Source organism: Dufourea novaeangliae, unplaced genomic scaffold (assembly GCF_001272555.1).
Source record: "Dufourea novaeangliae isolate 0120121106 unplaced genomic scaffold, ASM127255v1 scaffold285, whole genome shotgun sequence".
Classification (NCBI taxonomy): Eukaryota; Metazoa; Arthropoda; class Insecta; order Hymenoptera; family Halictidae; genus Dufourea; species Dufourea novaeangliae.
Genome location: NW_015374160.1, coordinates 63,964 through 78,368, shown reverse-complemented (window position 1 = coordinate 78,368; position 14,405 = coordinate 63,964). Strand labels below are relative to the sequence as shown.

Genomic DNA, 14,405 nt, shown 5'->3' with positions numbered 1-14,405 from the left:
GTACGCAAGTCCTATTGTATTGGTACGAAAGAAGAATGGAGAATTCCGTCTCTGCGCCGATTACAGATAATTAAATAACATTACGGTCGAACACTATTCCCTGGCGCCTCTTATGTAGGAAGTATTTCTCCAACTCATTCTCTCGTTTTTCATACAAGGCATACTTTAGAAGTTATTCAGGTTGAACAAGTTGCGTGGTCCACCCTATATAGCATATGTTTATGAATTAATCTTCTGTATATCAAATATTGGTTTGTATGTTCTCTACTTACTTTTAAAATTGTTATGTTTTATATTAGAAATTTGTTATGTTTTATATAAATAAACTTTAATTTAAAAAAAAAGACTATTATAAATAATTGTACTATTTCATTTGTTACATGCGAGGCGCGAGCGTGTAAATGGGTTATTACGCCTTTGGTGGAATAATACAATACAAAAACGCAGGAATCGAATTGATATGAATTTTGGTAACGTGACGCGTCTGTTTAGTTACAGAGTAAACACGCGTGCCACTCGCTAATGTAAATTTTGTTAGAATTTACCCGAAACAGCAACGAACAAATATCCTCAACCAACTGTGAACGATAAAATGTGGAACACAATCAATTAAGGTTTTTATTTTTGTTTTGGGTTCGTTGATACTTTAGTCCCATACGGGCTCTTTCACCAGATCGCCTTGTGTGGAAATTAGGGAAGATAAATACTAGGTAATATAAAAGAAAGTAAATGGGTTGAATTTAGAAACAGAGAATTATATATATTGAATTATAATAGGAACTTACATACATTAACTTTGGTAAAATGATATAATAATAATATTATAAAATTTTAAAATGTGTACAACTCAATAGCTCAGTACATAAAAGATTGAATGAACATAAAAAGAAACATACGAATATAATAAGAAGAAGAAATATTTAACAGAGGTTATCGCCAAAAGAATACTAGTACGCACAGTTGCTTGGTATACATATACGGAACGGTTTGAATTTTAGATTTCAAAGACAAACAAATACGCGTATACAAATTGTAAAATACAAATAATTTCCAATAAGGGAAACCCCACAATTGTAACTCAACTACTGGAATTTACCCGTCTTTGGTATTTATCGTAAATTGATCTGGAAGAGTAAGGGAAACGACTCACCTAGATTTTAACAGTGTTGGACACGATTTTCAAATAAAATTTTCCTTTTTGCAAAATTCCTGGAATTTCCTCCTTTCCTTTTGGTATCTTAGTTCTGGGTGTTCTTAAAAGCGAACCTAATGAGGAAGAACACACACGCACTGCGATTAATTGAATTTAAATATGGAATTTATGTCGAATTGAATAGAGTCACGAAATAGAACTATTGAAACTAATAATAACTGTTAACACTAAGTAATGAAATTAAAGAATACAAAGGGAATAAAATATTCCTTTTTGTCGTATTTTCTAGCTCTTAGTTAGCGCGAACAAAACTATCTCAATTAATACCTCACGGACCCTTCGACACGCACCTCGCGATTGTACATCGAAAAGTGACGCAGCGTTGTACCCTCGGAAAAGACCAGAGCGGGCCTAGTCCGAAGTTGTTTACACTGCATTACTGTGGTGCCTGACGAATCAGGCTGCGAGATTAGTGCGTTGAGGACCGTGATTCGTTAACTGAACGTGTGATAGGAGCGTGTATATCCTTCCTCCTCTAATTCTATCTTTTTTTCTTTTGTTTCTCCGAATTAATTCCTTTACTCTTTCAGTCACTGCTATGGGAATATTTTCTACGTTTTGATATGCTAACTGTACGCCGAATTTTGATAAAATTGTAAGCGGAATGTTCTTAATTTATATGACGCCAATAGAGAGAAAGGCATAACTTCCACAATTAATTAAATGGTACATGAACATGATCATTATCCGATGAGACAGATAGAGAATGTTAAAATCAGATATGCCTTTCCTCTTACATACGAAATACATATATAGTAGGTAATGGGCTGACCGATGTGTAGCAACGGAATTCGATATATGATTTAGAATTTGAAATCAAAACTACGAGTTCTATAACAATTTAGATTATAATTTTGAACTTCACTGCGCACGCGAAGAAGATAGTTCGAGATGCTCGATATTTTATCGGACCGGACGCCAGAGGTTTACATTCGGCAGTTCGGTGAAGTAAATATCTACCTCGCGTTACAATCAAGCGGTCTGAGCGTGGGACCACGTTGACTCCAAAGAAAAGAATGCGTTATATATACAAGCTTATTCGCGTCGCCAATGAGAAAAACTATCTTATAAACATCAAAGACCGTACTGCGTTCGATTAAGGAGCTCCCACAATGCTATGCATTATCGTAACGCATCACAGCCGAAGTAAAAGAAACAAAAAAAACAGAATTTTGTTCGGAACGTAACACATTCATAATTATATGAACAAAAGAAAACTGCATAGAATTAAGTTTAAAAATATTTTGTTCACTGTTTTGCGATTCATACTAGATTATAAGGCTTTAATCGATATTGTGTAGAATAAATAAAAGAAAATATATTACATTTTATATTATCGAACTGTCATTAATTATCGTAACTTATGTTTAAGCAGAGACGCAATCGGACAACTTTTACTCCACAACAGCTACGAGAGCTGGAATCTCTCTTCCAGAAGACACACTATCCGGACGTTTTTCTAAGGGAAGAAGTCGCCCTAAGAATTTCACTGTCAGAAGCCCGTGTTCAGGTTAATATGCATAATTTTGTTAAACTGCCTCCTTCTACTCTTTTCTTTCATTTTCTACATTAAGTGTAATATTGGGTAGTAGCACATGAAACGACCGATTATTAAAATACTTTATATTATTTGTAAGTTGAAATGAAGTTCCTATGTCAGAACAAATTTCAACAGATTCTGCACCGTGGAGCTAACGAAACACAGTAATAATTACACTATTATTATACAGGGTGGTCCACGCAACTTGTTTACCCTGAATAACTTCTAAAACATGTATTCTATGAAAAAACTTTTTAGAGAAAAGTTGTATGGTTTGGAGGGATACATTATGTAATGCATATATTTTTTTTGTAAGTGGAGGCGTTTCGGAGATTTCGTTTTTTCAAATGGAATGCTATATTTTTCATGGAAAATATCGAAGACCGTTAAATTTTGGGTAAAAAAGTACTGACCTTTATTAACTGTAAACCTAATAATTAACGAATAATTTCATTCTGTTTCTTGAAAATGGTCTGTGCGTAATGTTAAATTGGAGATTCAATACCAGGAAAGATTTCCGTAAAACCGCGAAGTTTACGTGACAATGTTTATCAACATTACCGTTTCTGCGTATGGAATCGTAATCGCCTATTCTAACCGTGATTCAGTATTGAAGTTATCATCAATGTTGATCAGTTTTGAGAAGTTATCATCAATCAACTTGATATTACGCACAGACCATTTTCAAGAAACAAAGTGAAATTACTCGTTAATTATTAGGATTACGGCTAATAAAAATCAATACTTTTTTACTCAAAATGTAACGCTCTTCAATATTTTGGCATAAAAAATATAATATTCCATTTGAAACAACGAAGTTCACCTTCAAATCTCCGAAAGGCCTCCACTTAGGAAAAAAATATATGCATTACATAATGTATCCCTTCAAACCGTACAACTTTTATAGAAAAAGTTTTTTCATACAATGCATACTTTAGAAGTTGTTTAGGGTGAACGAGTTGCATGGAGCACCTTGTATAAGCCAAAATTTTTACAGACAACTCTGTAACTTTGAACTTAGGTATAATAGTTTCTTAAATAATACATCTGACTGCTGTTCCTTCATTGATAGATAGCGTTTCCGTAAATAATAATCTTTACCAGAATCTTAATTGAAATTTTATGAATTTTACTTGGAAGATTATCTTCAGTATTCCAAATGCAAATACAGACAAGGAGATTATCTGATTTTGATCCACATCTGTTCTATCCCATATTTTAGACAGTCTTATTCCCCGTAAACATTAAACCAAATAAAAACAAATGTAATCAGATACATGAATTAATGAAATCGTTCATTTCATATGCAGTAACCTAATATATAATAAAATTATGTATTCTGTACTTCCGTAAGAATGCCTATTTTTCTATTATTCTTTTAACGTAGCCAGCTCTAAAAATACTGATTTTCTTCTGTTTAAGTTCTTATATTACTGTAGAAAAAATTTGTTGTGCCATTGCATAAGATAGTATTTAATAGGAAATATGATGTAGATCGAAGAGAATGTTTTTCGAAGTCTCTTCTTTTCAATGTGACAATATGAATAAAAATTTCTTGCTAATTTATAAAAAGTGTTCTACTATATATATGTTACGACCTTTGCTAAAATATTGTTATATTCCAAATATATATACAGAGTATAGAAACTTCTTCGTCTGTTTTCAGTTTAACTCATCACACTATCATCTAAACTTCTCAAACATTAAGCAAAACTCGCAAAAGTTTTAATGAAATTAGTGAAATGTTAGAAACAATTTATCTCAGGCATCAATGTCATATAAAACTTTCATAAAGCAACCCTTAAATCCAATATTCGAAATATCTCTATTTACGCTGGCCTTTTGTTTTCGTCTTTATTCTGTTCTGATGGAAGAAGCACACTATTGTTTTGTGGTTTCCACCTTCCAACGATTAGATTGCAGGTGTTTATACATTTACAGTGAACTAAAAGCTTTAACATAATGAAATTAGTGGTACATTTTTGACCTAATAAATCTTTTGTGAATCCAATTTTGTAAAATATCTTACGAGAATGAATATTTACATAAACATCCACGGTCTAGTAATGATACTTTTTCTACACGTGTAGTGCATAGCGAAACACTCTGGCGTATGTAAACTACAAATAGAAAATTTATAGAAAATGATATCGTTAGCAAAGTATGAGTTTTTGAATTACATATTCCAAATTCATAAGTGCCATTACTGCAAAATCCGTCAAATAATACAGCGTAAATCGTGGGACCGGAACTTTAAGTGCAACAGTGCATGTGCAATTAACAATTGCATCATTTCTTTAAGTGGAAATGCATATTGTTTGTTGCACATATCGATTCCTCTGTTCATTCTACGTGAAAGATGATTAGGATACCGTGCCAAAAAAATTGTTAGTTCTCGAGATATTTCCAAAAAATGTCTTTATTGAAGAAGATGCTCAAACGATTCATGACTATGTAGTAAACGTAAATAAAACAAAAAATAATGTAGATAATCTAACCAAGTTATGAAAACAATAAAAGAAAACGTTATCAGAAATGTTTACAATGTAATGGAGAAGCGTTTAAGCATCTTCTTCAATAAAGACATTTTTTGAAAATATCCCGAGAACCAATAATTTTTTTGCCATGGTATCCTAATCATTTTTCACGTAGAATGAACAGAGGAATCTATCTGTTTGTAACAAACAGTATACATTTCCATTTAAAGAAATGATGCAATTGTTAAGTGCACATGAACTGTTGCACTTAAAAAAAATTTAAGGGCCTACAGATGCAGTGCTCGTCGAGCCATTTATCTTTCTCCTTTGGCATTTTTTCATAAATGCATTAATAACGGAATTATGACCTGAAACAATTGCGTGGACCACCCTATATAATCACGTATTTAAATGTACGTGAAATAATACACGTGTACCTGTGTACGTAAAATGACATGTACTGACGTAGTGGTACGTGAAATACACGTGTACACGTGTGTTTTTAATACACGTTCAAAGCCATGATCTCTGCTACCAAGTAATCTTTGTTGTAGTCAGTGACAATCTATTATACAATCTTCAAGTATGTAATATACTTCTAGACCGATTGTTATGTTTACGTTGAATCTGCTGCAGAGAGTGTTTACGTTACTGAACGCCAATACATGCAAATATACAATTTACACAGAAAATAGTAATGTTAAGACACATGTGGATTAAGTATTTTTTACTACTGCCAATAAGAACAATAAGCCCGTAAAGTGTTAGATCCTTATTTATCATGTATCTGTTACATGTTATCTATACATACCAAAATAAATACATCATTTATTCTACCTAAAGATACTGTGTATAGACACGTTTAAAGAAATAAAAATCGCTTATAATATCATTGTATTTACAAAAATTTAATTATCAATTGAAGACTCTATAAATAAATTTTATTTTATTCTGTGTTCTTAATTAGAAGAGTACCGCGCTGTAATAATTAAAAAGTATCCCACTAATGTAATTACATGATTGATTCACAAAAATTGCAAAGCTACATGCAATTTCTTTCGAACAACACATATGATCACAGAATGTTCGAAATACAACCATAGAAGAAAATTAGTATTGATATTACTATTTATTTTTGTGAGGTTGTCCTCATATATCTGGCCTCGACTTCATACATGGTCAGCATAAATCAAAATAAAGTATTATTTGTTTACAGATGTAGACAGGGCGTGGACCTCCTATTTTCAAAAAGGATTGAACAAAATAAATAGGGGCAGTTTAAAATAAAAATGCAGGGACCTCACGATTATTGACTGACCGTTTATCCACGATTATTGTCCAGGCCTCATCCCAACCATTGTGGGCAAGGGGGGGGGGAGGGGCGACAACTTAACGTTTGGAGCCCACAAAGAAGGTTATATTCCCGGGTGTTGATGAGACAACACTAATGCAACGATAAAACTTTGTTATTTTTGGTTCTTCGTTAATGAAACTTTTACAAACATATTGGTGAGACTTTTCCGACTAAAATGATACCAAACACGACGCAATTTGAATAATATTTACTTATGTATGTAGATAGTGTGAACAATTACTTTCATTACACTGTTCAACACGTACAATACCTCATAATCGTTAATAGGCATTTCTGATAGATTTTTATGAGCTGAATACGAATCTGCAAAACGTTTCTCCTCAGCATGTCCAGTTCTCGAAAACATCAATTTTAAGCAAAAATTGAAAATTTTAATTTTGGAGATGTGTTGTACTTTTACAGTGATTGTTATTCAGTTGCTTTTACCACGAAATAATTCTCTGGACCCTCCCGCACAAAATTATGTAATTTGTTATTATATTATAGACATTTAAATATGTGTAAATAATGATAAAAATAAAAAAGGACACCGAAAATGCACCAACTTTAGTTGATATTCTAGGAGAAAATGTAACCATATCATGCGATAGAGCAAACCTTTCTGCTAAGGAAAGTGTCAAGGAAAGAACAAAATCTGTTTTGTTGTCAATAGGAAAACGAAATAGTTCAGCAGTACTTCTAGTATGTTATACAGGGTGGGACAATAACTATGGCCACTTTGAATATTACCGTTATTTGTAATAATATGAAAAAATGTTATATACAAAACTTACATGGTATAGGGGGGGAGGGGCATATTGTGGCACAAACATATTCTGCGTGAGTGAAGGAATAGAGGAGATTTCAAGGTTATCTCTATTTTTTTAATGGAATGCTATGTTTCTTTATCGTGATATGATAGCCGGTGTTGAGACGACTTCAGCGGGCTATTATTGAAGGTCATGCAAGGTCAAATGTGGTAGTAAAAGAAATTCTTACATTACAGAAGATGCTCGAAGTGGTGACCGTGTGCGTCAATGCAAAGTTGCAATTTTCGTATTGCTGCATCACGTGCATGTCCTATTGTTTCTGAACTTATTCTAGAGCATGCTGTATTATTTAATAGACCCCCACTTTTACATAAACGAATGGTCTAGAAAATGTACCACTAAACGTTTACCAAATGATGTGGTTACAGCTTGACGGGTGTCCAGCACATTATGCTCGGAGAATAAGAGATGCACTGAACGAACTTTATCCACATAAATGGATAGGACGTGGAGGATTAGTTTCTTGGCCACCTCGTTCTCCAGATTTAACTCCATTAGATTTTTTTCCCTGGGGAGCATTAAAAAATGCTGTTTATCAAGAAGTACCCACTAGACCAGAAAATATGAAACAAAGGATAATTGCAGCATGTGCTAGAATAAGTTCAGAAACGATAAGACATGCACGCGATGCAGCGACACGAAGATTGCAACTTTGCATTGACGCAAACGGTCACCACTTCGAGCATCTCTTGTAATGTAAGAATTTATTTTACTACTACATTTGACCTTGCATGACCTTTAATGATAGATCGCTGAAGATATCTCAACACCGGCTATCATATCGCAATAAAAAAAACATAGCATTCCATTAAAAAAAAATAGAGATGACATTGAAATCTCCTCTATGCCTTCAGCCACGCAGAAAATGTTTATGTCACATTATGCCCCCCTGTATACTGTGTAAGCTTTGTATATAACATTTTTCATCTTATTACAAATAACGGCAATATTCAGTGGACATAGTTATTGTTACTGTATATCAGGGTAGCATAAAGTGCGTAGTACAATATGTATGCATGCATATATAAATGTACATATAAATGTTTCACAATAATAAGACGTACATGACTGTAGAAACGAATTTTTGTTTCGGAAACTATTACACTTGCAGACAAAATTTGTTTCCTTTCCTTCGCAAAAGATTCACCTTTGTAAGTATATTTTTAATTTTGTCGTACGCACCCTTTTTCAATATGAAAATCATAAATACATTTTTATTTTGCAAAAACAAACCCGTTTTGGAAATCTGAAAAAAATATAAGTTGTTCCTTAAATGTTTCTCGATAAGCATACCAAATTTCGTCAGTACAGATTCCTCCCGATTATCGTTCCAAACTCGGGTCCACCCTGGGACAATAATCTTATAGGGAGAAATGCTTCAGACCCTCATAAATTCTTTTGATCTTTGCGTGGAGCCCGAGCCTCGTCAACAAATGCGGAGTGGCCACAAAGTACGCGCTTGACAGGTTCCACAGCTTCCCCCCTGGGGGAGGGGGGTGGGGCAAATCCTGGACAATAATCGTGTAGAACAAGCCAGATGATAATCGAGAGGAGTCTGTATTATTTTACAATTGTAGTCAGGATGGAGCTTGAAAGACATTCGGGTGCCGCCCCCAAGCGCAGAACATGGGATTCCGGTTAAGTGTATAAGTACACGCTATTATTTCTCTAACCATTGAAAATATGAAAACATATTTCATACAAAAGTTGTTTGATTTCATGGGACAAACTTAATAGGGTATTTGAATTTTTTTTTAATTGTTATTTACTGAGCTTTTAATAACAATGTAATTTTTTTAAATGAATCTGTGTATTTATATTATTATAAAGTTATTAAGCAGCTCAAGACGAATTGAACAACACATTTGGAAGTTCCGTTTGAACAATAATTATTCGAATTACTATTGGAATATTCTCTCACGGATCATGCGTTATGGAAACAAGCTAACGGGACTTGATATTTGCCAGCAATATTCAATTAAATTATTATTCAAACAAAACTTCCAAATATGTCGGTGAATTTGTCTTGAAATGCTTAATAACAGAGTAATAATACAAGCATGTAGCCCCGTTTAAAACAATCATATTGTTATTATTAAACGTATTTAAGAAGTCATGTTCGTAATTTATCAGAAGCAATAATGAAAGAATAGGAATTTTAATAAAATTATGTCGTATTTGGCATCATTTTAATCAGAAAAATCTCACCAATATACTAGTAAAAGTTTCATTAACAATGAATCAAAAATAAAAAAGTTTCATCGTTGCATTAGTGTTGTCTCACCGACACCCAGGAATGTAATTTTTTTTTGGCTCGTGAATGGGAAGCCGTCTCGGCGCGCCGAGACAACAATGTATGCGCTCGATGGACTTGACGGACGGAGCGTGGGAATGCGCAACGATTAGTCGAAGCGTTCAATCGTCAGCGAATGCCCAGAGAGCTGCCGACGAATCAAATGTAGCTGGATCACTTCCAGTCACACGTATTTTTTTTATTGGCTGAAACGGTACACACACAATAGGACTGTGCGGTCGGCTATAATGTAATCATTGGTCGGCGAGAGCGTCGCAGGCAGGCCACGCAGCCGAGTCGAGTGTAAACAGAAGCTTCCCTCTCTGTTCTTCACTCGCTTGTCCTGGCGAGTTGCCGAGGCTTGAGAGCTTCGAGCAAGAAACGTATTTACGAGGGTCAGAAGCATTTCACATATTCGAAGATTACATTGTCCAACAAATATTAACCTTAGTTTTGTTCTGCAATATCCACTGGGTGGTCCTTGTAGGGTTTCTCGTTCTAAACTCGAATCCGCAAGCAAAATTGCTCTATCACCCTCAGTTTTTGAGAAACACGAATGTTTGTAAAAACCCACAATTTCGGGGAAAATGGTGTATTACGTGAAAGTTAAGAACGCCAGACAATTCAATTTAATCTTAAATGATAGAGGAATGTTTCCTGATTATATCACTGCACATAATTATTATATTTTGTAATTTTGAATGGTTGTAAATCAACGTCAAAGTTTAAAAAAGGGTTACAACGCGTACTTTCTACGCACTATTTTTGTATTTTTACGAATAATTCTTTATCCAGCATAAATTTGTTACACAGTATCGGGTTCTGCAGACATTTCTGTTGAAGAAACCATTTGGCGTTTTGCAGCCACGCGGCCATTACTCGCCTGGCTGAACACGTCAGGGCCGTGGCTACGCGCAATCGACACCGATAATACAATCTAATTCGCACCCACTTTTTATATGTATAAGCTTTGATGTTTTTCATGCATTCTTAGACACTAATGCGGAATTATGACGAACTTTTTCATCAATTTTGATTGACGCAAATTTCAATCAAACATCATTTTTTAACTTCTATTGAACTACAGGGAAAAGGAAATATATGAAGTGAGGAATTACCTGTAGTAATAGTGAACATCTGTTGGACTTCGTTGAAATTCTCTGTAGGTGAACATCAGCTTTACTAAAGCTACCTTCACAATTTAATTAAATAAGTTTAAAAAATTGTTCACCTTGCTTGACGTTTGTATGTTCTTTGTTGTCGCTTATGAGTGTCCAGCAATAGTCTGCAAGCATTGTACACATATCCTTTCCCTGGTACCGTTTTTCCATTTTTGAAATGTCTTGGTGAAAACATTCTCCATGTTCATCACTGACGTCACCGAGGTTTGGAGGACAAAAATCGAGATGTGAATGTAGGTAGTGCGTTTTTAGGGACATGTTAGAGCCAAGATTTTTACAGGATTTTAAAAGTTCGTTTACTATGGAAACATATTTCTTTGATCATTGATTGCCGAGGAAATTTTGGGTTGTTTTCTTAAAAGCAAGTCATACTTTTTTTTCAAATTCATTAATATGTGTGTAAAATTTTGATCCTTCATCAAGTCCGTTAGATTAGAATATAAATTCGGCGTTGTATTCATCATTTGAGAAATTTTTACAATTTTTACAGTTACGAAACTGATGTGTAATGATGTCATCGAAAAATTCCTTTTAATAAATATTTAAACAGTGAACCAGGAAACTGGTATCTTTCAAAAAGAAGGAAAATTCATAAAGTAGCATTAGATAAGGGGAAAACTTGACTTCTATACAAATTTTTCAACATTTCATTAAACTAACAGAATTATTTCATTTTAATTTCTTATCAGTTTGTTCACTTTTTACATAACATGTACACTACCTCAAAAAATATATTTTCCGAAAAACTGCGACGCCAATTTAGAATTAACGCTTCCTTGTACATACGTCATGGATCTCAAACCCTTAAATTTCCAGCAGTTTGACAAATTTCAAATAAAATTTAAAAAGTAAAGGGTTTTCCAATAAGAATGATATGATTTTGAAATGAAATGGCAACCATGTTTAAAATGCTAAAACTGTCACTAGTAGTCATTTGTCTTCAGTATACTCTGACAATTTATCATGGCTAAATACACGCTTGAAGAACGTTTGGTTATTATCAAAAAATTACAATTTTTTTAAAAAGAACAGTTTGGTGAAAAGATAATTTCAAGAAATTCAACTGTTAACAAACCACGAACCCTTCATGCATTAAAATTGAACAACAAACGCTGCATTCGTGATATTCGGCCCGAGTTATTGCACAAAGTCATTGAAAATTAGGTTCATCGAATTCGCTAGTGTGCACGAAGTCGAGGTGGACACTTAAATGATATGTTATTCAAAACATAATGTAATAAACTTTACTTCAAAATAATATAAAAAGTGTGGTTGTATCTAAAATAGTTTTTATTTTATTTCATTGTAAAATCATATCGTTTTTATTGCAAAACCCTTTACATACACCGTTTATGCCTTATGCTTTCTGAAAATGCAAGAAGAGACAGTGAAAAAACATTGTTAGCTCTTAATAATAAACCAGACCCTCTGCTATTCAAGGAACCAGTAACAATAAAAGACTAAACGGTTATGATTTCAGGTTTGGTTTCAAAATCGGCGAGCAAAATGGCGGAAGCAGGCCCGCCTGCAGTTGCTTCAGGACGCATGGAGAATGCGGTGCTTGGGGTTAGGTAGCGCAGCGCCGTTGCTTCTAAGGCCGCCCCCTTCGGCATCGCTGGAACGTCCGGACACGGCGACGCCACCACCCCCGTCACCACTTCCACCACCACCATCCACTGCCGGTACTAACAATCCACCTCCCCTGACGTCGGGCAACACTGACAAAATACCAGCCGCTCCATCTTTGTCCGTTTGCAGAGATTACAGGATTCTTCCACCTCCCCATGGGTAACTAATGCCATATCTTTTTATACAATCAATTGGAAAACATGTGTGTGTGAAAATTACACTAGTTTACAAAACCCAAAAAATTATATTTGACCGAGACTCCACTATGAAATTCTTATATAAGGTGGTCCCCTAAACTCAAAAATCGACTTGAGACGAAATCCTAAGGATACGTATTTGAGATATCGCCCGTTGAATATTTTGGTAATTTTGTAAAAAGTCGAGCCGAAGTTTTTGGCCATATCTCGCGTTAGAGTTGACCGATTTGATCGTGATGACTCTTAAATGAAGGGTAATTAAATTAGATACCAGTATTTCATACATTGTTTTCCAATCGGATCAATAGTTTAGGCGGAATCGAGCGAAACTGAAGAAAAATGTCATTTTTTGGGGCCGAAATTGAAATCGAAAATTCACAACATCGCCTGGATAACATAGAAATTATTATGTGACGTCCAGTAAAAGTAAGTACTTTTTACATAAAGTACACACCTTTACGAAGAAGACAAGGCCAATCTGAGCAAAATCCATGGACAAATAAGGAAGTTATGGCCGATAGAGTGGGAGTGCCTATTCTCAACTTTTTCCTTATTTCTTCCTGATTCGTGGCGAAGTCCGTATTTGTCTTCAATGAAAACAAATTTAAATGTATTTTTTCCATGTCTTTATTTATTCTTAATGTCATTTTTCAATCATATTTCGAATTTTTGAACTCCTGAAATGTCCAACGCTATCTATTGTAAGGTAACAAAATTTGTGTATTTATTAGGATTTCGTCTCACATCGATTTTTGAGTTTAGGGGACCACGTTGCATAAGAATTTCATAGTGGAGTCTCGATCACCAAATGACTGTAAACTAGTGTTATTTGGTAATTACAGTGGGCTCTAACTATATTGCCATTGTTGGGGCTGTAGAGGAGTAGAATGGCAATGAGTTTAGAGCCCCCCCCCCCCCGCCATACTAAGTTATGTCGTCGTAGCCTCGGCCTCAACGTGTTGGTGCGCCGGCGTACGCAACGTGGTGGGAGAGCGAATCTGTATGCACTAAAGTACGTTTGAAGGGGAAGTGCCTGGCGTGGCAATATGTTTAGTGGCAATATAGTTAGAGTCCACTGTATTCAGAATAGAATACGCCTTGTCGATTTCAATGAACTTAATGTATGTTACAAAGGTCAATATCCTGAGTAATGTTATGTAGAGAGTGAATCTCATAACAAGACGATTTCAAATAATTCGGAAATTATTTGCTGTAGGAAAAAATGTTTCACACGGAAGTTGCATGGCTTCCAGGAGGGCATACAGTACTGCAATTGATTTACTGTTACTGTACTTTTTTATCGAGATGGAAGGTCATGTTCAATTTTTGTTTTTATATCGAATGCCTAGTATGTACGCAAACAATTTTCAACAGCACGTAATTATATTGTTCCGAGGCATTTTACTTATTTATTATACATAAGTCATACGCCATAAATAGAAAGTCTCCGAAAACTGCTCGATGTTTGCTTACTAAGTTTACTTTCCGTATTTCGTAATAACTGTTTGCCTATACAAGCTTCAAATATGTTTAAAGTTTACTTCATGTTTCTATTTAAGTAAGTGTAATCTGTATGTTCACTTCACGGAAACATTTTATATTATGAAGTAATGCTAAATATAAATCAAATTAAATTACACAAGGATCATTTCAAGCCACACCGATCACTTTTTACACTCGATGACAAGGAT

General features: G+C 34.5%; 1 protein-coding gene across 1 annotated transcript in view; it reads left to right on the top strand.

The window, feature by feature from the left end:
* LOC107192005 (paired box protein Pax-6-like) overlaps positions 1-14,405 on the top strand; it is a 54,809-nt gene that overhangs the window by 14,629 nt on the left and 25,775 nt on the right. The window contains exons 2-3 of the mRNA XM_015581177.1: positions 2,589-2,723; positions 12,369-12,676. Of these exons, the coding sequence (XP_015436663.1) occupies positions 2,589-2,723; positions 12,369-12,676 (443 nt within the window). The remainder of the gene's footprint in view (positions 1-2,588; positions 2,724-12,368; positions 12,677-14,405) is intronic.